The sequence below is a fragment of the Vipera berus genome, assembly GCF_964194415.1.
Source record: "Vipera berus genome assembly, chromosome: 2".
Taxonomy (NCBI): Eukaryota; Metazoa; Chordata; class Lepidosauria; order Squamata; family Viperidae; genus Vipera; species Vipera berus.
This window is the reverse complement of record NC_138203.1, coordinates 80335503-80361635: the sequence shown is the minus strand read 5'-3', so window position 1 is coordinate 80361635 and position 26133 is coordinate 80335503. Positions and strand designations below refer to the sequence as shown.

Below are 26133 nucleotides of genomic sequence, written 5' to 3'. Positions count from 1 at the left end.
GCACATGTGAAGCTGAAGGGGTATAACAATAATTTGTCCATCTTGAAGAATTTTTGACGCATGTCACCATTATTTTCACCGTAGGTATTTTTAGACCTGAAACCAAGTAACTGTGGAATATCAAGACTATTCAAATAATTCATAGGGGAGTTAGAATTCGTGCTGTGATCCGTGGGGTTCTGGTTCAGTCCCAACAATGTCTAGGATTGTTCCTAAGTCTTCCTCCAAAATGCCATTCACATGAAAACGGATAGCAAATAAAAATACTTTACCGACAGTGCCAATTTCACCTCAAAACATGTTTGCAAATCTTGCCCTTGGAATTCCGAAACACAAACCCACTTTCCTAGCAGGAAAACCACATTGCATCTATTACGTAATAGAGTGTTTCTCAACCTCTGTTCTTTAACAGAGTTTTGAATTTCTATTAATTAAAAAAATTCTATCCAAAATACAAAAAAAAGGGGGGTGGGTGGGGTGAGGTAGGGATGTTTTGCTCACATCCATCTCTAGCAGATTAAACATGCTTGATTCAGCAATATCTTTTGACTCATCAAACTTCTCCAGAGCTTGACGGAGTTCTTCATCGGGGATCTTGCCTTGCCTTTTCTTCTTGTAATCAAAGTCTAGGCGTCTGCCCTCCAATTTTTTAAGATGATGCTGAAAAAGGGTGGAGAAAGATCAACAGCTTTACAAACCCTCTTTTTTAACCCCTTCAAATCCATCACGGCTTGTCAAAAGTCGTTGACCATTGCCTTCTTCCCAAGGCCCAAGAAAGAGTGACTAACCCAGGTTAACCCAGCTGTCTTTGTGCCTCAGGCAGGACTAGAATCCACAGTCTCCCAGTGCTTTAACCACTGCACCAGGTTTGATGCTTTTAACTAAGCTTGCTAGTAATGATAATTAAGAATGGTGCTATTTATTTCCAATCAAGAACAAATGTATCTTTTCAAAACAATTTGTGGATGAGTGAGAATTGCCAAGCGTTTATAACTGAGAAAAAATGGACATGGTAGAAAGTAATACTTTAAGGTAAGAAACAAACACATTTGTTGAGTAGCTTAAATAAAGCCTAGCTGATAAGACAGGAGGAAAGTGTTAAGTGAAAATGCTGTTCAAATGAATAACAACCTAAATCCTTAATATCCAAGGTCAGAATCTGTTTACTGAAATACAAGAGCAAAAGTGTTCATGATTTCCCCAACAACATAATATTCAGTAATAATATATATTATTAATATACTCTGATTGACATATTCACTCAGAAGTATCCCATGCTAATATTTTTATTTTAAAGATTTTTTTTAATGGAAAGTACAAGCCCTTACTTTTTAAAGTTTTTTTTAAACACTGCAATAAATATATATTAATGATAAGTTTCCATGGTTCCAATTTTCAGTTTTATTGCTAGGCATGCATTGTGATTTCAGTTTTTAATGGAATAGAAGTGATCAATTAAGAAATCATTTTGAACAGGAAGTTGTACATTTCGGTGCTCTTTCCACTCCTCTTTAACATCTACATGAAGCTGCTGGGTGAGCTCATCTGTCACTTTAGGGTGAGATGTCATCACTATGCTGACGATATCCAATTATACTTTTCTGTTCCTGGCAAATTAAGCAATGCTCTTGGTGCCTTGAGGCTATGAGGGCCTGGATGGGGAACAACAGGTTTCAACTGAACTCTGGCAAGGCAGAGGGTCTGGGTTTGGGGCCCTGCCAGTTCAGGAACCATACAATCTCCGCTATCACAATCGATCTGTCCCTGTTGTAATGTCCAGCTAATTATACAACAAAATTCTATTCGTGACAATACCTGTATTTCCCGCAGATCTTTGTCGTGGAGATTTTGCAGCGGATCAATGAAATTCTGCTTCACATTAATATCCAAAGCATCTTTCACCTCAGACAAGTCCCTCATTGCTTCTCCAACATCGCCTAAAGCTGGGCCTAAAAAAAAGAAAAACAAAAAAACGCTTTTACATTAAAATTGATCCCAGGTTTTTTTTTAATCCCTTCTGCTTTTTAAATGCCTACAACCCCCACCTCCAAAAAAAACAAACAAACAAAAACCCTGCCAAGTTTGTTCCTGGTCCTCAGTGATATCATCAGACCAGTAAACATAGCCCTCCAAGATTTAATAAATAGAATAATGTCCCCCCCCACATATTCAGAGCTTACATTTGCTCCAAACTATTATCTAAGAGTTCAGCAGTGAATTAAGAAGTACAAAAATTCTGATCAGTGAACTAAATGTTCTGGGATTGGTCTGTTTCACACAGAATACAATGAACAGCTTCTGGTTTAGAGAATTTACTTTTAAAACTGATGAATTGTCCCCAAGACAGCACGTGGCAGGAGACGATTTAGCATGGTCTGAAAGCAAGTGGAATATTCCTAAATTTTCAGGAATGTTTCATTTCTAGTTGATAAATTCTTCACACGCCTCTTGTGAAGATTTAAATTAAAAAACATAATTTTAAATTCCCCAAAAGTTACTGGACAAATATGGAAAGCAAATATAATAACTACCTTTGAATTGGGTGTTTAGAGACATCCTTTAATCCCAATGCACTGGACTGCAAACAAGAGAAACTTCTGGCATACCAAAGCAGGGAAATGAATATCCCAGTAAGGCTTCCTGAATCTGTGAGCTGATATTGGCATAATCCAATAAAAGTTTTTAAAAGATGAAACGCGATAAAGCCAACATTACCAAAATTGCACTCATCGCCGAGTTCTTTCCCAAATTTTAGCATTGCATCTGCAAGCAGGGCCTCCGCTTGAGGATACCCAGGTCCTTTTTCTTGGCCTCTAATTTTAGACATGGTGTTGAGCATGCTGAGCTTGGCTCTGGAGGCTACAAAGCAGAGAGGAAACTAATCAGCAGAGACAATAAACTGGGCAGATGAGACACTGAATCATGCCTGTAAATGACATAAAAACTCACATAAAAGAAAGATCTCACAGAAACATTCTTAAGCCACAGGGAAATTTAGTTTCCTTCTAGATAGGCATGATACCAGTGTTTAGACTCAGAAATGGATAAGTTCTTTCATAATGGTGGTAACCTGAAAGCATTCACTGAAAGAAAACTTGATGAAAACAAACAGTGGTGGGATTCAGTTGGTAGAAACGGTAACTAAATTTTGTTCGGAGAACCGGCTGAACCCATGCTGCTTCTGGAAGTCCGTTCTAGGCCTCGGAGGCCTGGAAGAGGTCTCCCAGGCCTAGAAGGGCCCGCCGGAAGTGCATTGATATCACTTCCAGAAATCCGTTCTAGGCCTGGTGGAGGTCTCCCAGGCCTAGAAGGGCCCGCTGGAAGTGCATTGATATCACTTCCAGAAGTCTGTTCTAGGCCTCAGAGTTCTGGAGGAGGCCTCCCAGACCTAGAACAGCCCACAGGAAGTGCTTTGATGTCACTTCCGGAAGTCCATTGTAGGCCTTGGAGGCCCAGGCCTGCCTCCACACAGAGAACCGGATGTTAAGTCATTTGAATCCCACCCCTGAAAACAGCCATGGTGTTACCACTGTCTCCCCTCTTCCCCCATGCCCAGAATATAGCTATGGAAGCTCCATAACCATTCCTTATCATTTTACAAGATTTTATTTTTCCCATCAGAGATAGTATTGAATTTCAAAACTATCTCATGGGTATATCTACCAGGGAAACAGAATGAGTTGCATCTCTTATCGCAGAATTAACAATATGGTGATAAACTTGGAGAAATCAATGCTAAACCAGGTTTTGTATGCAGAAGCTTCCAGAGTTCTAAGATGGCGGCGCCTGGAATGGCTGCGGCTGCATTGGCTCTTGAAAGCGAATAGTTTTGGGAGAGATAGTAAGGGCTATAAGCCACATGATCAGGAAGATTTTAACGTGTTTGAGCAACATGGTGGAACTAAGGTAACATACGACATACAACCGACAATCTTTGCTGGCCTGGCGAGTTTCTAGTTGTTTTGGAACTGTTGGTGAGACCGTTAAAAGTCGTTGGCACTGTTTGAATTTGTTCTGCCAGCAGCAAGATCTGACTGCTGGCCCAGTGATGGATTCTACTGCAAATCAGGGCTGTTTCCAGAGGAGGCAGAGAGACCTGGAGCTTATGGAGCGAAGGAACTGGATGAGGCTGTCGGCAGGCCCAGAGGAACAGAGAGAGGCTTTTGGAGGAGTTGGTGGCGGCGGCAGCAGCGTGCTCCAGGGGCGAAAAGAAGCAAGGCCTCTTTAAGGAAAGGGTGGAAGAGTCATGATCAGAAAAAGGAAAGAAGGCGAGGTTGTCAGAATACAAGCTAACTTGAGGGCTAATCCACATGGAGCCCCATTTCCATCTGTCCTGTTTGCCATCGTTCACTCCCTAGAGACTAAAATGGACAATGTGAAATTTGAGCGGGCCCCGAACAAGGAGTATATATCGGAGGTGGTGACCCTTTGAGAGCTGTATGCAACGAAATTTCATTTTGATGATGCCGATTGGTGTACATTCAAAGTGACAAAGTTATCATCATTATCATCATAAAGTTATCATCATCATTATCGCCAACCTCATGAGAATATGAAGAGCTGTTGCCAGGCAGAGGATGGTTTGCCGTCTAAAACCTTTCTACTATCCTTTACCTATGTTAAACTATATTTTTCATCACCCCATTGTCGTTAAATGGGATTTGAGGGTTGAAGATGAACGATGTCGGTGAACAGAGTTCTGATTATAAAGGAAAAGTTTATTTCCCCCTCCCCATCTTGCAGCAAACGGCAGTTCTCACAATTTCTAGTTGAAGACTGGGATAGGACAATGTGTGGAATAGGGATTTCCAGAGGAAAAGTGGGAATTCCTAGCTGCTGGGTTACTTTCGCATAATAAGTGCCTTCTCACATAAGAACAGTCTTGATTCAAGGTAATGTTGACTGTAATAGTCAAATCAAATAAGATCCAACATGGAACCAAGGACAAATTTCCTGACAGGGAGAACAATTAATCAATGGCACAGCTTGCCCGGACTTGCGGGTGCTGCATCGCTGGGGGTTTTCAAGAAAAAGATTGGACAACCATGTGTCCAGGATGGAACAAAGTCTCCTGCCATGGGCAGGAGGTGAAGAAGACCTCCAAGGTCCCTTCCAGCCCCTATGATTCTTTATTATGGTCTCTGATCAGCCTTTACAGTAAAAAAGACAGTTTGGTAGAGCAATTTGTTATTGAGAAAAGGGAAAAAAACAATAGTATAATAAAATGACTTATCTAATTAAAGGTTTTGCACAGTTGTATAATTTGGTGAAGAAATTTAGCCACTTGATACATGAGTGTGGGGTTATCATCCATTAAAAACGATAAATATAGAATTTATCAGTGTGGCCCTCATATTTGGAAATCATTGGGGCAAGCTTCTTGGGACATCATAACAAGGAAACCCATATGCGGACACGATTGTAATAGTCAAACTACTGACACACTTAAGAAAACCCTAAGTGAAAAAGATTTCTTTCGTTTTTTTCCAGAAGGAAGAAACTAAGGAAAGAAAAGTCTGTCCATGTCATTGTGCTTATTGAATTGGGAAGCAGGGATCTTAGCTAGCTGTCACTGAACAAACAAATGCAATATGACCATATCATCTATTATGGTTTGCTTTTCAGCAACCTGTGTTTCAGGATAAAGGCCTTCAGATATAAATGGCGCATGAGACTGTTTCTGATGTTCTCCTCTGTAATGCACTGGGTGCAACTCCTGATTTGGAAAACTGGAAGAACCACAAGAAGACTCCAAAGTTTTATTACTTCACAATCTAGTTTCCTAGCCCAATGTTTTCTTCACTGAGAAACATTTGTTTGCTATTTTGTCCAGGCTGACCTTAAAACATTACTTAGAACATCCATATTACTGAGGTCATGTACCTGTCGCAGGTAATGACAATCTAAACATACTCTGGCAACAGGATTATTTTTTTCTTGTCATGTTGCTATGGTGCTGCCTTCCCTACATCCCTAGACCATGGCAAGCTTACGTTGTCCTTTGTTCTACTGGTTAAAGTGGCATTTTCTTTTTCCTTTTCCCACATTATCCTAGGGTAACCTCAAGGTATATAAAATTTATTTAACAGATAGAAATTGATGATGGTAGTGACTGGGAACAGAGGCAACAGAAATGGAATTAGCCATGAAGAGAGCAAATTTCCCACTGCCATTATTTTCTGTGGATTCAAGGATGGGGAGATAGCACTATAATTCAGCAGTGGGAAAGATTTTGGGGCAAAACAAAAGTAAAAAACAGAGTAGGACAACAGCCTGTGCATCCAACATGGTTGTCATTGCTTCAACTTGAAAACTATCCTGAATGCTGCAATTTTGACAAATGTGAAAAAGACAAGAGTTAAACTGTGCACTTAAAGTTATGCAATCTCATTTTTAACAGAAAATCTTTTAAATGCAGTGACAGTTATCTTCCTTCAAGAAAGACATCTTGTTCCTTTCCTTTGTCAAGTATTTTGTTATGAGATGGAAACAGAAGAAAATGGCAAATTAGAATTTAGAAAACTCAGGCAGGCCAAAACTATGCAAGATCTCTATACTACATTCTGCATCTCTCTCTCTCTCTCTCTCTCTCTCTCTCTCTCTCTCTCTCTCTCTCTCTCTTTCTCTCTCTCTCTCTCTCTCTCTCTCTCTCTCTATCTCTATCTCTCTGTGTGTGTGTGTGAGAGAGAGAGAGAGAGAGAGAAACGAGCCAAGATCTTTGTAACACAGTCTTTGTAACCTCTCTGAAATGCCCTATAAATTCAAATATTCTCTGATTCAAATTGAAGTAAAAATACCTGGATTGGGTTGAAGATATTCAATTGTCTTCGCCATTATTTCCATCACAGCCCTACTGGTGACATCCACTTTCTGCAATTACAAAACAAAAGGGAAGGAAAGAATCCCCAAATAAGAATGGAAAAATAAATTCAGTGCCCTTGTTGCGACGTTATTTCTTCTTCCACAGTTCTATACTATGGAGCAGGTGCCTCTTTGCGCCCTATTGTGTCATCGTTTCAGAGATACTTCTTTATCCAGAAACAGAAACAGGTGGACAAAAAACCAGTGAGAGTGACTTCCAACTTCCTTGCCAGGCCAAGTTCTGCCCCCACGTTTGTTTGTTTTTTTTTGAGTAAAGCTGGCAGGGAGTATCAAAAACCTTCCTTCCTATTTGATTTCCTGTCTTCCTCTTTTCTTCTTTCCCTTCTTTGATCACTGCCCTTGTTCTAAGTCCTTCATCCCTCTTTCTCCAAAGGGGCTTCTCTTCTGCTTTTTCCATGAAAGGAAGGGCCGCGGTCCGTATGTGTATAGCTGAGAAAAGACCGATTGGAAGCAGATGGGAGACTAATTGACTTTAGAAGGGGGCAATTATTTTTGATAGTTTCAGTCGATTATTATTATTATTATTATTTTAATTCTTGGCCCTCTTTTGGACAGGAGGCACAATTTGCTTGCTTATTTCTGTTACCTATTCCATTTTTAAGCAACTCAGAATGTCAAAAATAACTTAACCACAATAATCAAAATAAAATCTGCATGCACACATACAGACACACCTACAAATGCACAGAGAGATAAAAATCCTATACAATGCCCACCTCCCCCACGGTACCACCTTGGCACTGCCAACTTCAACTGAAGCTGAAACTTTTGAAGTTGGAAAGTAGAGTGTGAACCTGCTTGGTCAAGTGGTTAAGACACCAGGCTAGAAACCAGGAGACTGGGAGTTCTAGTCCACCCTTTGGCACCAAAGCCAGCTGGATAACTTTGGGTCCGTCCTCTGAGCCCAACCAACCTCACAGAGTTGTTATTGTGGGAAAAACTGAAGGAGAAAGGAGTATTAGATATGTTTGCTGCCTTGAGTCATTTTTTTAAAATAATAAGGGTGGGATAAAAAAAAAACACCTTATTGCTCTTCCCCAATTTTCAGGATTATTTTTCAGCTGGAGTTGGCAATGTCAGACTGACCAAATTGAGAGGTAGGCATCACGCAGGATTTTGATTTCTCTCTCTCTCTTATTCTCTCTCTCCGTGTGTGCGTGTGTGTATAGATATATATTCTGCCTTTTGATTTTTGTGAGGGCTTGGTTCAAATTGAGAGATACCTTCCTTTCATGCTAACAGGGCATTTGGGACATCATTATTCTGAGTTACTAGCAAAGGAAATGAGGAATCCCTGCCCCCCCTCCATCTGCTAAGGCTCCTATTAGATTTTGCAACACAGGACAGGCTAAAGCTTCTCCATTCATGGGACAAGCAACAGAAGTACAGCAGCTTTCTTTCTTTCTTTCTTTCTTTCTTTCTTTCTTTCTTTCTTTCTTTCTTTCCTTTCTTTCTTTCTCTTTTTTTTCTTTTCTTTCCTTTCCACTAGCCATGCTGCAGGCTGACAGTGCCACCTTAACAATCTTGAAACCTTGCTCGTTTTCTACCCTTTGAAGCCCAGTCATCTATTAAAAATTCATATACTCCTTTAATATTTCAGACTGATTTCCCCAGACATCCAGAACTGTCTTGGGAGGGGCGGGCGGATGAGCTGCTGACGGTTTGGGCAGAGATCTGAAAAGAGCCCCTAATGCTCTTGCTTAGCCATCCCACGTTAATGACATCTCTAGCCACTTCTTTTCAAGTGCAGCTGCACTGCTGCACACACACAGATAGTCTCTCACATTATTAATTTCCACTGCACGCCCACCTTTTTATTTGTTCACCCACCTGCTTGTTGCCAGATGACAAGAAGCTCTTTGGGAGCCTGGGGAATAATTAAAGTTTATTACATGTCATTACAATGCTTAGCATTGACAAGGTCTGGCCTAATTGAGGTCTCTGAGCACCCGCATAAAATGGAAAGGCTTTGACAATAAAATCGGAAGCAGGAAGAGCTTGATAAGAGCAGCTTCAATGTGCGGATTCTGCTGCAGCTTTTTGGCTAGATCCAGGCAAGAATTCTCTTTAATGAAATGGGATACTGCCTCATTAATTGATGTATCATATGTCTCTGTATGAAACACACTTATTTATTTATTAGGAGCACGTGTGTGTATGTGCAGACACACTCACATATTCCCACCTTATTCAAAGAGACATAAATTATCACATCTACTAAATCAGGGGTGTCAAACTGGCGGCCCGCGGGCCGGATGCGTCGTGCACAGGCCACGCCCACCTCAGCTCCACAAAGGCAAAAAAATGTCCCGATATGTCACGATATGACACGTGACGTGATCAAGTTTTGACACCCGTGCACTAAATCCTTGCGGCCATTCTGTAAGTTAGGTTAAGCCAAGAATCAACCAAAGAGCCCCCTTGCAGAAGGAGGCTGTGAAGATGTATCAAGGTTAGAAGTATCCAAGGTTATACTTGCTGTTGATTGTATGAAGACTGAGTAAGAACAAAAGGCAATATGGAGATGTACCCTGTAATCATCTGTTTAAAATGGAAGAAGCATTTTAGTTTAAGAGACTCCAACCACAGCTATAAAACATCCAGCCCCTGAGGAAATTAAAAAGATATCAACAGCAAGTTCCAAACATAACTTCCATAGAGCTTTAGAACCTAATGCTATAAAACTCTGCTCAAGTAATTGTGATTTAAATGTGTATTTCCATTTCATAAGTATTTATTAAAAGTGGCAAAGGCAGCTGGGAGAAGGCTCATACTTGTGGTCATCCGAGAGCTTTGCTCCTAGTGAGAAAAAAAACCTCTCTATTTTTATAAATGCACCATGCCATGTCTACATTGGTTTTGCAATCATAGTTTCATATATTTTAGTTCACCTCTATACACACAGGTTTTGTAGATGGGTTTGCTAGATTTATGGGCCTTGGTAGGTCATATTTAGTGACAATATCACTTAAAAAGATTTTATAGGAAATATTTAAACCTGTAAATAGTATCAATTATGCTGATTATATTGTCAGTATTTCAAATCTGAACACTGTGCCTGCTGACTGTCATTCTTGAACAGAACCATTCAAAATGCAGATATCCTGGTTTTTCCCCCCCTCCCCCCTTCTGACCAGCCTATTGTTTGTTGAACGTTCTTGGACTGTTGTTTCTCAAGTCCTCATTGCCAGGTAGGAGAGCAGACATCCTCCTTAAGATTGCTAAGAACAATCAAACCTTTTATTAGAATAAGGTGTATCTTTCAAGGAGGATGGTAAAAGGACTCCATCTTATAATTTGCTATGCACCTGGCCTTGCAATTCCTTTCTTGGAGGAAGTATTCCTTGAATCATTGCTTTGCCTCTCCCACACTGAAATTTGGCACGGCTCTTGATTAGAACATGACATACCCAATAATTTCCTCCTATCAGTGCAAGAACCATTCGACAACGTACCACTTTATTGAACGTAGATGTCAGGTAGACAAGAAGTATGGGCAACTGCTGGCAAGTCTGCATGCTCCTCTCCCAATCATCTCTTGAACTTTTATGTCAACCTTCTCTTGCCTGATATAGTAGGACTATAATTTCTAAAATGCAACAGTGTGGGAATTGACGGACGAAGCTCCAACACAATAAGAAGTTGATAAAAACTGCACTCTAGGTGGTAGAGCCAATCTGATCTAAATAGTGCCAATTATGCTAATTAAGTTGCCTAGCTATAGATAAGCAACCTAGGAAAACATAACAAGATACATAAAAATCCATTCAGGGGAATGCTGCAATCAATGATTACAAGAGAATTAACTTCCAGACTCACCCTTTCCATTTCTTTGAAGTCCTCATCTAGCTTAGTTCCTTCTGCTCCACCAACTTTTTCACTCACTTTCTGCAATAAAAGGCAAAAAAGAAAAATAGTTGATTTTTACCCCACATTTATTATAAATAACTCCCAGTGAACATACTCCTTCTTATTTATCACCATGTATGTTTATAAAACTTCTCTGTGCAAAGCAGTGTAGACAAATAAAATAGTTGTAATGCTTTCATATGTATCCTGCCTATTTTGGGTATTTTCACAGCTGCTTTCCAAGCAGTCTTATCATTCCCAGAGAGGAAGGAGTATTGGGGAATTATAATGTAACACATCTTGAGGGGGGGTCACAAAATTGGAAAAGTCTGTTCTGAATCATAGTAATGAATAAGAAGGAAAAAAACATTTCTGAAATTTTATCATATTGATGAGATTGCATTGGGACTTCTTTTCCATAAGGGTGTGACCTGTTAGAATGATATTATGCAAAATCAACTCTTGGTCATGGTTGCCTAGGTGGTGCTATTGTTTAGAAAGTGAAATTAAGCAATTCTGCTAAATGGTATCAGATCTCAAGAGATGGGGGTGGGTGGGAAACTTGGTATTCCAAAAATGAAGAGGACTAAGAAGGTTTCAATAAACCTGTTCCTTCCAAAGGACAGGCTTGACAATTGCAGTGATTTCATTTTTAATAGTTATGAGTAAAAAAAAAAGAGAATACAATCAGCCTAAGACAATACAGAAGATAAATGATTTTACACTGCTGTAAGCACTTAATAACTAATATGTATAATATATACTAGTATATAACAACACACACACACACATATATATATATATACACACACACACACAATTATATACACAAATATATATATTAGTATATATATACACACACATCACACACATGTACAAATATACATATGTACATACATACTGTATATATTTGGTCCAAGGAGATTACTCTACTATAGGCATAAGACCAGGTGCAAAGAACACAGTAACAAACACTCAGGTCAGTGCAGATCCGGAAGGGATGTTGTTGCTATTGAATTAGAGTGCAACGAAGAAGACATATATTGCAACAGCAGACTCCTCTTATCATGTGTGCTCTTTATTGCATGACTGCACATAGTGACACATTAGCTTATACCTACAATTCTACTTTTTCTTTAGTCTGCAATGATTTATTTGTAAGGTGTTCCAACTGATAACAGTGGTGATAGTGTGTATGTTATAAATGCGCCTAGGAGCATATGAATGGCCAAGCTCACCATCCTCCAATCGTGTTCATGGCCTTCAAAGCACTGGAACATCTACACTGTGAATTTTGAGTGAAGGAATACGCAAATGACAATATGCATCCTCCTCCCCATTACATAAGCAACTTCTTTCTGCAGCAGAGGTCATGATGTAATTACATAATCATTTTATTTGCTCAATGACAGGAGGCTTGTCATTTTGATGACATTGTGGTTTGCTATGAACATTTGTGGCACGGGGACATATACTCTGCTAGAAAACCATTGCCCCAATGGGTTATTGTTTCAAAGATATTTCTTTACCAGATTCCCACATGCCTTCAACAATGGCAAAACTTCAAAAATACTGCCTTCACTGGAAAAGCTGAGATACATTAGGAGATGTATCTGCCTCGAAAATAGCCCTTGTTGAACTGTCAAACACGAGCATAGGAAATGCTTTCTGACATTTGGTACTGTATCTTAAATTGCATTATTATAATGTTTATGTCATGAAATGCTTTATAAAATTTGCCAAATTCCAATTCCATGGCAATCATAGGGTCCCGGATTTTGTAAGGTAGTCTATTTGAGGTATGTTGTTTGAGGGAAAAAAAGTAACCCATGGAGCACTGTTCCACCCATGTAAAGGTTACAAGAATCAGAGTTTTAGTAGTATATAAAGTGCAGGTGGGAATGCAGATATAACAAACAATATAAAGAAGATACAGGTTTTGAGCCAGGTTATAAGAGTTAGAGGAAGCACTTTCATGAAATAATAGTTCCTGGTATGAGAGGAGTCATAACATTATGGATAGAATTAATTTCGAGAATAAGGAATCTTTGTGAAAGGCTGTAAATATATGGAAAATCTCACTATATACATTAAATTAAAATAGAAAATAAAGAGGGATTCATCGTATGGCACCCTTTTCTATATTCTATATTTCAAGTCAGCTCTCAGCTATGTAAAAGCCTGTGTAGAGCAATCCTTCTCAAATTCAAGATTACAGAACAAGGGAACAATGTTCTAATCAGTAAAACTGGCTCTAATGAATCTCCCATTAATTACATGATATAAGATCTGATGAAGTAAAATTTTAGTATCACATTTTCATGCTATTCTCCTGTAAGAGAAATTGAGCTTTTATTTTTTTTTCTTAATGATGTTTCCAAAAATGAAAGTAATTTCACTCGTTGCTTTGCTGTGTTTTTATAACTTTACTGAAATGATTTGAAGGTTCAGCTTCGTCCTTGGCTGCTTCAAATCTACAAACATAAAATTCCATATTGTTGGGAATGATTTAGAATAGCAACAAAGCAAGGATCTTTGTACGGTAATAATATTCATTATATAGGAGTGCCTGTAAGAAAACCAAGACGATCTGGGTATTCTGTGGTATTTCCAGGATAGTTGTTTAAGAGATGTCTGAAACACCAGATGGAAATTAATCCCTGACTCATCCCATAACTAGAGTTGTGATAGGAAACATGAATGTATTCAGCCTAGACCTGATACGACAGTACGCCCACTTATACACACAGAGATGCAGGCCTAACTCAGTGCGCACAAGGTTAGACAGCCAAATGTGTGCTGAAGAGCAGGTTGGAACCCACACACAAATACATGCAAGCACGTAACATATGAATGCAGAAAAATAATGTCTTCTTCTCCAAGGAAAGTCGGTGGGAACCACTGTTCCCTAACTGCAGAAGAAAGCATTAAGCTCCACGAGAGAAGAGAAGGTGAACAGAAAGCTGGAAGGAGGACCTTTTCACTCCAAGGGATCATGTCTGCCCTGATCCTGCTGGGTGTAAATTCTGCTCTCAATACCTTGGATGCCCTTGAGAGATCTGTTTTCTGCTACTATTAGGAGCCATGCTGGCACAGTGGTTAGAATGCAGTATTGCAGGCAAACTCTGCCCGCAGCCTGGTGTTCGATCCTGACGGGGCTTAAGATTGAGTCAGCCTTCCATCCTTTCGAGGTCGGTAAAATGAGGACCTGGATTGTTGGGGGCAATTATGCTGACATTGTAAAATCACCCAGAGAGTGTTGTAAAGCACTATGGGGCAATACACAAGCCTAAGTGCTAATGCTATTGCTATGCTCAACGATCCATTTGTTTGCTGTTTTTCACCATCTACCATATTCCCAGAAGTCTTCACCAACTAAATTCAGAAGCGTCAATGCTTTTCCTATCCCGCTCCTTCAAAGAACAACTTTCACTTCCATAGATTGTCACTATGAGAATGCCATTACCTGCCTACTTCTGATCTTTGAAGGTGCAGATCCATCATAGCATTTGAATTTCTTTTTCCAGGCCTTTGCGCCTGCTCTATTTCTCGACTGCTTATTCCTTTACTGTTGATAGTTCTAAAACACAGAAACTATTCATCACTTCAATATCTTCATTGTCAATTCCAAGGCTGGTTGTTCTACCTATTATCATTACTTTGGCCTTCTCTACATTTAATTTTAGCCCCATATTTTTCCAGTGTGCTCCTTGAGTTTCATTACTAGAGCTTGCAGATCCTTAGCATTTTCAGCTATCAGAACAGCGTTATCATCATAGTGCAGATTATTGATGTTTCTTCCAATTTTATAACCACAGTCATCTTCTTCCATTCTAGCTTTATATATATATATATATATATATGGATGTATGTATGTACTGTATATGTATATGTATGTATATGTATGTATATGTATATGTATATATATATATATATATATATATATATGTATGTATATGTATATGTATATGTATATGTATATGTATATGTATATGTATATGTATATGTATATATATGTGTGTGTGTGTGTGTGTGTGTGTGTGTGTATATATATATATATATATATATATATATATATATATATATATATATATATATATATATATATTTCAAATGTTAACTATTTAGATTACCTTGCTAGGCCCCAAACATGGGGCAAATCTTTATTTCCTGTTTTCAGCCTATCTTGAAGGCTATCAAACAGGCAGTAGTCACACCGGACAGTTCATATATTTGTGTAAATTACTAACAAAGAATTAAAGGGAAACTGAGATGCATTTCTGACTCCTTAGTCGTCATCAGTCAGCTATACCCTTCTGAGATTCGAACCTGGGCTGATTGCATACAAGGCAGTGTTATTTGCCTCTAAGCCACAAGGTCCCTCTCGCTCTGTTAGCTTTTTTCTGCAAGGGAAGATATGTTTCAAATGTTAACTATTTAGATTACCTTGCTAGGCCCCAAACATGGGGCAAATCTTTATTTCCTGTTTTCAGCCTATCTTGAAGGCTATCAAACAGGCAGTAGTCACACTGGACAGTTCATATATTTGTGTAAATTACTAACAAAGAATTAAAGGGAAACTGAGATGCATTTCTGACTCCTTAGTCGTCATCAGTCAGCTATACCCTTCTGAGATTCGAACCTGGGCTGATTGCATACAAGGCAGTGTTATTTGCCTCTAAGCCACAAGGTCCCTCTCGCTCTGTTAGCTTTTTTCTGCAAGGGAAGATATGTTTCAAATGTTAACTATTTAGATTACCTTTGATAGCCTTCAAGATAGGCTGAAAACAGGAAATAAAGATTTGCCCCATGTTTGGGGCCTAGCAAGGTAATCTAAATAGTTAACATTTGAAATATATATATATATATATATATATATATATATATATATATATATACACACACACACACACACACACACGGCCATTCTGTAAGTTAGTCTGTAAATATATATATATTTAGCATTCAAGTTGAATAAATAGGGGAAAAATATAGGGGAAAAATAGGGGAAAAATATACAGCCTTGTCATACTTCTTTGGCTTATCTCTTTATTTGGACTTTATAACATGATTTAAGAGTGTGAATGATCGAAGCTTCAAAGGGGATGTTTTTGTTTTAAAGCTGTGTCCCTGAGAACTTCAGGGACAGTAGAGAATAAATTTTGTGCGTGTCCAGCATTTGCTTTCCTTGCTTGAACAACTACTACTCAGCTCCCTAGTTCTCTTCTATTAACAGGTCATGACCACACAATCTCTCTTACATGTACACAGTGCTTTTTTTGTAAAAGAAAAAGGTGCCGGAACTCACACCTCATACAACCCGCCTTGCCTACCCTACAAGGTTCCATCCAAAAAAAGTGCCGGAACTCCGTTCTGAGCGTTCTATGAGAAAAAAACCCTGCATGTACATAAGTTTATAGAATAATAGAAAAGTTAGAAAAAGACAGAAGTGAGGAAGCATAAATTGAACAGAAAAAATATATGAATTTTTTTTTGAAAAAGAGTAACTTCCAAACTTCTTTAGTACAGATACAAATATATAATAAAGTAATCATGACCAATCTCATACTACTTTGGTTGACTACTAGATTTTCTTTGACTGAGCAAAAGCAGCCTGAGTCTATGCCTGTTTTTCAAGGCCCCAGATTCTTCTTTAAACAATTTTCCTATGGAAAATTGATGGCACAACTTTTGAATCCATAGCTCGGTTCTCGGCTGCAGAGGCCTTCGCAAGAGTCCTGTGAGTGAGAAATGCAGGCCTGGCTGCGGAAGATGCCTCAACAGAAGAAATGGGCCGGTGAGGAGACCTGGCTGCAAGGTAAGCAGGTGTGGGGGGCATGGGGCAGATGCATACCCCTACCCCCACCTTAGCTTGATTTTTAGGTGTGCGCCTTGCCCAAAACTAGGGCTTATTTTGGGGGAAGGGCTTATATTAGGCCCACCCCCAAAAATCAAGCTGGGGCTTATTTTTGGGCTAGGCCTTACTTTCGGGGAAACACAGTATTTAAGAGAATTTATCTGAGAACCCTTCTAAATCAATGGAAACATTTAGCTCAACCCATTTTGCAATACTGGTTTTCCACTGTGGCCCTCAGGTTCCTCAAAGCTATTGTATGAGCAGAAACTAAAGATTGCCTCTCTATATCACAGAAGGAAAAGAAAGTTGCCTTTTGTGGTTGGGAGTTTTTGTTAAGCAACACCAATCTTCATTCTAGCATGTTTTGATAAGCTCTTTTATCAACTAGGAATATAGTAACAAGAAAAAGAGTAACTTCCAAAGTTTTTTAGTACAGATACAAATATATAATAAAGTAATCATGACGACACAATCTCATACTACTTTGGTTGACTACTGAATTTGTCTTTCAGGATTAAAAATTACAATTTATAAATTATAGCCAGAAGTCAATGAAAGCCAAATTCAAAAAATACACATACTATATGGAAATCCTTCAACTAACTAAAACTGTTCATGCGCATAACAATAAAACCTTCTTGGTCCTATAACAGAGCTACCTTTGTACTAGCCTCTGGGCGAAACTTTATATACAATATTTATTAAAATCTAACATGCATTAATGAGTATGGGTATTTGTGATAGATATAAGAGCTTGAAATATTCTTTACATCTAATTATATATGTACAATGTGGATCACGCACAAATTGTAAGTCTCTTTGAATATCCTTGATACAATATCTGGGGGAAGAAAAGGATCAAATAAAATAAGAAAAAAAACAATTGGCGTCCATTTTGGTTCTTTTGGAAGACATGGTGACACTACAGTCATTAATAAGATACTGCAATTATGGATGCAATCATATTTTTGAAGTGCATAATAATATTGTGTATTTGCTATTTTTCATAAGGGTCTCTAATACTTAGGGGATAACTTGTTATAGCAACGTCAATTTGTGTCTCTCATTGTACCAACCTTTTACCATAGGAATATCCTTGACATTTGACCTTGTATCTGTACTCTTCATATACTGTTCACCAGTGAGTTTACTTTTGTGTTCTAAACTTGGGACAGGATTTATGACTATGAGATTAGCTGGAAAGACTGACTACAGCAGCAACTTAGATAATGACCTGCTATTCTTAAAGCTAAGACAGAGGTTTAATAAAACATCTCATAACATTCTAAACCCTGACATGGTTGCAGATGTACAATGCATCTGAACAAGAATATAATTTTGCCCAGTTTGATAGGAACAGGGTGGGATTTTGTACCTGAGGATGTGATCATGACGTTTGAGGAAGGTTACTCTATTTGGGCTCTTTTGATTTGCGTTGCCTATCGTGGCTAATTTTAATTAGCTGATGGACATAAACGGGGTAAGTGAGAGGTTCATGTTAACCTAAATGAAATAATAATATAATTCTTGAGAGTGGGGGGGGGGACATTTTGGACCTAGCACATTGCCCATTAGAGCAACTAATGAAAGTGAATCCTGGAAGAATCAAGATTGGACCAATTCTTGGGAAACGATGTCGGTTAGCCATGATGGCTAATGTCTGAAGGCCAGCTGCTGGGAGATTAGGGAGCTTCCCTGGCAGTTCGTTGGTCACAGCGAAAACAGACTGCTGGACTAGAAGGGGTCTGGTCCAGGGCAATGTTTATGTCCTTATAATATAGTGATTAAAAGGGTAGTAATGATACAAGGGACGCGGTGGCTCAGTGGGTTAGGATGCTGAGCTTGTCGACCAGATGGTCGGCAGTTTGGCGGGTCAAGTAAGCGCCTGTTACTCGTCCCAGCTTCTGCCAACCTAGCAGTTCGAAAGCACGTAAAAATGCAAGTAGAAAAATAGGGACCACTACGGTGAGAAGGTAACAGCGTTCCGTGCGCCTTTGGCGTCTAGTCATGCCTGCCACATGACCACGGAGACGTCCTCAGACAAGCGCTGGCTCTTCGGCTTTGAAACGGAGATGAGCACCGGCCCCTAGAGTTGGAAACAACTAGCATGCATGTGCGGGGGAACCTTTACCTTTACCTTTTAATGATACATAAGTATTCTTGAAGGCTACTGATTATCAAAATTCAGTCCAGTTTAGATTCTGGTCTGGGCTCTTGTTTATTTTCTGCATATCACATGGGTGTAACAGACAGGTGCAATATCATTATGATGTGAGTACATACATTCACAGAGGTAACAGTCAACTATCAATCGATAACCCCTCCTATTTGGTGGTGGTGGGGAAATGTGTAAGAGAACCAAAATAAGCAGAGCTAATCGATTGGTGCACAAAACTCATTAAAAGGCAAAAACCTCTTTGCAGTCTAAAAAGCAACAGAAGCTCTGGTCTGATTATTGGCTAAATTAAATGTGGTTATCTTGATAGATAACTTTACTAAGAGAAGGACAGAACGAATGTCTTTTGTTAGATTGCTTAGCAGCATTTCACACCAATAACCCAGTATGCTCCAGGATCTGTGCTACAGTTCAACAAAAACAGAGAATAGCATTGTACTGAATACTTAGTACTAATTTTTATGTTGCTTGAGATATAGGTACGATATTAGAGGGCCTAATGCTGTAGCTTAAGGCAAAGGTTTTTAGCATTCAGCTGTTTTCTTCTGTGTCGCTGCTGCTTTGCTGCAGAATCACTGCTGCATTGCTACTACACATTCATTGGGGACAAAAAGGGCAACCTATGAGTGGGAAGACAGAAGCAGCAATGGCACAGATTCCACTATAGTCCAAGAGAATTCATTTGCACACAGATAATGTCATCATATAAAGGAGTAGTGTCAGCTGTAACGCAGGGCATCCTAAAAGCTCATCGCTGTTGTTAATTTCAGCAAGGCTTGCATGCTCCAATGTCAAAATAACAATTTGAACAGTAACTAGAAAGGAAACGTATAATTATACTTATGAAAGGGTTTGTAGAATTATTTTTCATGGAGCTTAGGAACAACATTCTTTTTTCAATGGCTTTGCTGTGCATGCAGAAAGCCAAGTATTTGTAGCTGAAATAGAGCAATGCAAAAACTTTGGGTTAATTTTATATCACAGTGTTTCATCAAAATTGTGTCTTGAAGATCCTATTTCACTCTGAAACTACATGTTAGAGGAAAAAGGTTTGATTATTTCAGGGAAACTTGTTGCCACTTAAACAACTAGAAAATAGCACGTTTTAGAAATGTGTGTGAAAGTAGGATAGTCATTAAACAAAATTGTATTTTGATGGAGGAGACACATTTAAAGGGATCACTATCCCTGCTAACAACTACAGGTAATCCCCGAGTTGCGACCGTTCGCTCAACGCTTGTCTGAAGTTACGTGATGAGCGCCCCCTAGTGCTTACAAGCAAGTCCCGAAATTACAAATATTGCAGCACCACGGCAGTCATTCACCCTTACGAGAGACCGCAGTGGCACTGCAACATTCACCCTGGTTATTCCCTTCCTCCCTCCCCACCCCTGCCCCGGGTCTCCCTAGGCACCAGGCCTTCAATACTCACCCTGCGAAGATCAAGATCCTTCGCTTTCTTGGCTGCTCTGGGCCTTTAGACCACTTGCAGAGAATGGAGGCATAAAGCAATGCAAGATCACGCAAGATCAGTGGGGCGAGATCTCACACTACTGATTTCGCGTGATCTCATGGTACTTTAGGCCTCTGTTCTGTGCAACAGAGAATGGAACCAAATTTGGGGGACGCTTCTGCAGCCCTCCGGCAGCCCGATCCGGGTGCCTGAGGCCATCTGGGCAGCAGCGGCCTGGAAAAGGCCTCCGGCGCCCAAATCAGGCTGCCAGAGGGCCACAGAAACATCCCACAGCCTCAGATCCGAATGGCAGCAGGAACCGTAGCAGAGAGGAGATGGATCTTTTCCAGGTGAGTCTGGCGTGGCAAGAAGGGAGGGGGAAGCATGAGATATCTTAGTGGATCGGGAAGGCCTTAGCAGCCTATTCTATCACTAGGCCCTCCATGGCCTTCCCCACCCTGAGATACCTCATGTTCACTTAATGAGCCGCGTGCGTCTTAACGAGCAAGGGAGTGATCTTGTCCATGGTACGAGAGTCACTCCCACAAGTTTTCGAGTTATGAGTGGAATGGGTAGGCTCCATTATCCTCGTCTCTCAAGGACTACCTGTATAATGTATTCTTGCAACAGCCGCTTTGTGTTTGAGAAACAGGCAAGTAAGGCTGGAGCCATTTCATTGGTCAATTAATAATAGGGAATAAGAATTGAATGTGATACTGAAATTTAAAGTAAAGCATGTTTTTTCATTAGAACTATCTTTATTGGCTACCATTCAATGGATATGATTTATTTATTTTTTGCTATATACTGAAATATGCTAAAACGTTTGCTAACTGAAACTCATCTCCTGTAAAAGGATCTAACCTAAATAGCAGCTTCTCTCGTTCTTGAATGGACCACTTGCAGTCAACCAAGAATACTGGATATATTTCAGGGAAAAGCAAGCAGGGTTTTTTTTCCCCCTGTTCCTAGTTTCTGCCGTATTTAGGCAGCTGGGTTTATCTTTCATGATCCTGTTAAAATAAACATGTTAAAACAAACCCACCAACCGGAAGCAAAAATCCTGATATCAGAGGATATTATAGTCAAATTCTTGGGAGTCAAAGGATATTTTTTTCCTTGATTTCCATACAAATGGGTCAGATCAATAACAGGTAATAAATTAGGCATACAACGTTGAACTGTAAGAGAGGGGTATTTTTCATTTCAATTCCAACCAAAATTGGTTGAACTGAAATATGTTCTGCGCTAGTTGAGAATACTCTGCAATTCTAACATATTGAAAGATAACAAATTGGGAAAGGCTAGCACAGTCAATGAACTTAAAACTTAGGTCAGATACTGCAAGTACAAAAGGCAAACCATCAAGCTAACCACGGCAGACCATTATATGAAAAGCCGAGATAAGAAGGTGGATGATTGGGAAGGAGAAAATACACGATCATCATATGTCTTCTTGCATTATTTCTCCAAAGAATCTGTTCTGATATGTTAACTTTTCACCCAGTGCAATTTGCCAAATATTTGAAAGCTATCATTAAAAAAGTGAATCTCTTTGCTGCCTTCCTGTGCAAATTGGTCACCATCAGCAGAAGTACAATAATGTCCTTCCGGAATAAATCTCTCTGAGGATCTTAAAAAAAAATAATCAGGTGACAGCACCAATCTTCAGAATTCATTATGAATACTTCTGGTAAAAGTAATAACACTAGCAGGCAGAAGCAAGGAATTCCTTTTTCTTACATTCCAGCACAATGGAGTAACGTTTTATAACATGCCTTGTTTCCTCCTACCTACCTGCTAATTAATTTGGGGTTGCAACCTTCTACAGTTGAAGTTTCTTCAAAGAAGCTTCAGATTTGGGGAAAAAATATGAATGTTATTTGTAGTTTTTTTATACAGATCACATCTGCTCAGTGCTCCCTTGTACTCAATTATTAAAGAGGCAAGAGCCCTATTTTCAACTGGCCACCCAATTTTCAGCATAGCAGGCTATTTAATGGAGAGAGGAAATCTGTAGTCTTCCATGCTCACCATAGGGCTACACAGCCTGGCCAGTGGTTAGTGGTCACTGGTCCCAATACCTGAGCCTAGAAAACTTCACCTCAACTTCACTACGGTTAAGATGACGCAGAGAGGCAATATTTAATGCAAAAGCTTTTTGGTGTGATCAGATGAGCAATCGGTGCAATTTGTTGTTCTAATGCAAAGGCAGAAACTGTGGATACATGTTTTTGATTTATGTATCACACATCAAGGTGCTGGAGTAGTAAGCAACTACTGAAAGTAAACACCAGCATTCTAATATCCCAAAGCTCTCAGAAATCTACATGGCAACACGCAGCCTTAAGAGACATTTTGAGTCAATTATGCATGCTCAGTGCATAAAATACATTTTAACCTGTCTGTCTGCAGTAGAATTCCTGGGGAATCACTGCATTATCTGTCTAGACCAGGGGTCCCCAACCCCCAGTCCATGGAGTGGGTCGCGGCATACCAGCAACTGGGCCATGCAAACAAGCAAAGTCCCATCTGCTAGATGCAGACAGCACACAAAACCATGCCCCCTCTGGTCCACGGAAAAATCTTTCTCCATAGAACCGGTCCCTGGTGCTCAAAGGGTCTAAATTATTTTATTTTATTTTTATTTATTTTTATTCCATTTATATCCCGCCCTTCTCCGAAGACTCAGGGCGGCTTACAAGCTTAGCAGTAGCCTTCATTCTATGTATATGCCTGCTTGTTTAGGGCTTTCACACACACCCCCAAGCGGCATTATTACAAAGTCAGCTTAATTGCCCCCAACAATCTGGGTCCTCATTTTACCTACCTCGGAAGGATGGAAGGCTGAGTCAACCTTGAGCCTGGTGGGACTCGAACCTGCACTAATTGCAGGCAGCTGGTGTTACTTAAGGAGGCATTAGCCCACTGCTCCACCAAGGCTCCACCTATGGCCTTGCCAAGTAGTTGCTGAGGTAGGGAAAAGGCAGGGCAACTTTGTAATGAATGTTATTTAAAGACTTAATAGCCCAGAGAAGATCCCTTTAATTTTGTCTTTATCGGAGGACTGGATCCTGGAAAGAAATGAGTTCTTCTTCCCTCTATTACCAGATAACCTTTCTATACAGGTAGTCCTTAACTTACAACATTTCATTTAGTGACTGTTCAAAGTTTCAACGGCACTGAAAACTGTGCCGCATCCCCATGAACATGTGATCAGAATTCAGATGCTTGGCAAATGGTTCATATTTGTGACCTTTGTTATGTCCCAAGGTCACGCGAGCCCCTTTTGCAACTTCTGAGGAGCAAAGTCAACGGGAATCCAGATTCACTTAACAACCAGGTTACTAACTTAACACATGCAATGATTCATTTAACAACCGTGGCAATAAAAATCGTAAAATGGTGCAAACTCGCTTAACGAATGGTTCACTTAGCAACATAAATTTTGGACTCAATTGTGGTTGTAACTCAAGGACTACCTGTATAGCCTGCTGCACCTACATAGTTATATTGTGTTTACAACTTAGGTAAACACTAGTTTGAAGACCGGATTAAATACTACCCACCATCACCACCTATTGGTATTCTGTCCCCAAATGTCCAGGATTGAAGGCTCCAAGGCCAAACAGGTCAAGGAGATTTCCGCTGGAATAAAAATAAGATGTGCCCAGGAAAAGGTATCCTGGCTCTGTCCGGAGGCTCCGACAGCTTTAAAAAGACAACAACCTGCGGAGCAGCGGCTCCTGGCTGCAAATAGGCTGAGCGGGTGGCAGGGGGCAGAGGAGGCGTGGCCAAGGGTCTAAATGTCCTATTCCAAACTGAGATAATTTTCAACTGTCTTCTCTAAGCTCCTCTGTCAAATGAGATGTGATACTGATTAGAGAAAGACCCATTTCAGGAGAGTCATTCCGGTTGGAGAATCTGTGGAAAGCCAATCCAGCTCTAAGTTAAGATACTAAATTCAATTACCTGTCACTGGTTTAACTGAACTGCCTAGAAAATGCGCTGTGGCAGATAAATTTCCATAATTAATGCGCCTGTCTAGTGAGTCCCACAAATATGACTTTTTTTTCTATACAACTTTCTAACAGTTGCTATAAACACCTCTTACCATAAAATAACGGTGAGGGAGAATATGGATTTTCCTAATTTCATCATGTGCTGTGAACTTTTACACCCAAAGACGATAGATGGCAGAGGCTATATTCATTGCAGCCAACCATGTGGCACTGAAATCCATTTTTGCAGCTCACAGCATTTTAAGGTAAAAGAAATCTTGACAGGTTTTTCACATATTTAAAAGAGGAGCTCAATTGGTGCATTCATTCAGTTCCAAATGAAGATCTTTTTATTTTTAAAGTTTAAACAATCTCTGCCACTTTTAGCCATCCAATTTTAGATCCTTTGTATATTTTACTTAAAGCCACCATTTTATATGATCTGTTTCATTACTTTCATTCTTGATTAATTGATTTGCTTTCTGTTGCTGGAAAATAAGGATGGGTAACCTGCAGAGAGAAGGTGAGTGCAAATCACAGAATCCCAAGACTGCATTACTGAAAAATGCCAACAAACCAGTTGCATTCTGGCAGCAAAACTGGCCAGCTAGTTCTGGAAAAGTAGGTTTTAGGGAAGGAATTGTCCAGTCTCCTTTCCACAATCCTCCCATTCCAATTTCCACCCTTCACCCCCAAATGAAAATGGACCATAATACTAATCTCTCTCTCTTCCATTTAAATCAGGCATGTCAAACTGCCGGCCTGCATCACGCCAAAACCGTGCCCACCCCATTGCTGGCAATGGGAAAAAAGTCACGATACGTTGCGCAACGTCACGTGACATCGCAAGTTTGACATGCCTGATTTCAATCATCAATACAACAGAAGCCCCTGTGAGCTAGTCCTTGATTTACGACCTTATTACGATGGATTTTAAGACTATTTTATCTTGATCATTAAGTGAATCACATGGTCATTAAGTGAATCATGCAGCTGTTAAATGAATCCAGCTTCTCCAAATGACTTTGCCTTGCAGAAGCCTGCTGGGAAGGTCAAAAATCACATGACTGCCAGAGGTTGCAACCATTGTCTTCGTTGCTAAGTGCCCAAATTGCATTCACATGACTGTGGGGATAGTATTATAGTTGTAATTTTGAGGACAGGTTGTAAGTTATTTTTTCCATCGTAACTTTAAATAGTCATTAAACAAATGGCCGTAAGTCAAGGACAACCTGTATATCTGGCAACTATATTTAACATAACCTATATAGATCCCTGCTTTAATATACCAGAGTTATTTTATACCCTTAAAAATGGTACATGGAATTTGGAATTTGAGACTTACTCAAAATAAAGAAGATTCTTCTTTCTAGGGAGCCTAACAATGAAGTTTGATCATTATTGCTACGTTCTTAACACTCACATTGATAAATGTTTTGAGTTTTGAAATCTGATTACCCTAGAGGCTGATTTTGTTTTGTTAAAATAATCGTATGAACAAATATGGCACAACTATTTTGCATCGTAATTGGCATCCATATTCCCTAGTTCAATATTTGATTTACGGTACATCAAAAGTATGTATCTCACAATAAATCTGGCATTGATTTGAGACGGTGGACACCAATAATAAAATAAAGCTCACTTTTCCAGTGAACTAAGAAAGTAAATGCCTCTTTGCAAAACTACTTCTGTGATCGTGGTAAACATTCCTTGACTGCATTTAGATGATCCTGTAAATGGCAAGAGAGATTAAAATGAGTTTGCATCTCCTGCTTTATTTAATTATATTTTTAATAATAACTGTATGATGCCTTATCCTTAGTAAGATACATCTTTGCAAATTAAAGATTTTATTTCTCTTGAGGAAGATAGCTGGCTTAATGCCATCATACTTAAATTCAGCAGTCATGAG

At 39.5% G+C, this 26133-nt stretch overlaps 1 protein-coding gene across 1 annotated transcript in view; it reads right to left on the bottom strand.

Annotated features, from left to right (window-relative positions):
- Window positions 1-26133, bottom strand: part of SH3GL2 (SH3 domain containing GRB2 like 2, endophilin A1) — a gene marked incomplete at both ends in the record, with an annotated part of 107455 nt that overhangs the window by 19318 nt on the left and 62004 nt on the right. Inside the window, 5 exons of the mRNA XM_081315747.1 lie at window positions 502-660; window positions 1816-1949; window positions 2716-2859; window positions 6798-6870; window positions 10702-10770. Coding sequence (XP_081171873.1) covers window positions 502-660; window positions 1816-1949; window positions 2716-2859; window positions 6798-6870; window positions 10702-10770 — 579 coding nt within the window. The remainder of the gene's footprint in view (window positions 1-501; window positions 661-1815; window positions 1950-2715; window positions 2860-6797; window positions 6871-10701; window positions 10771-26133) is intronic.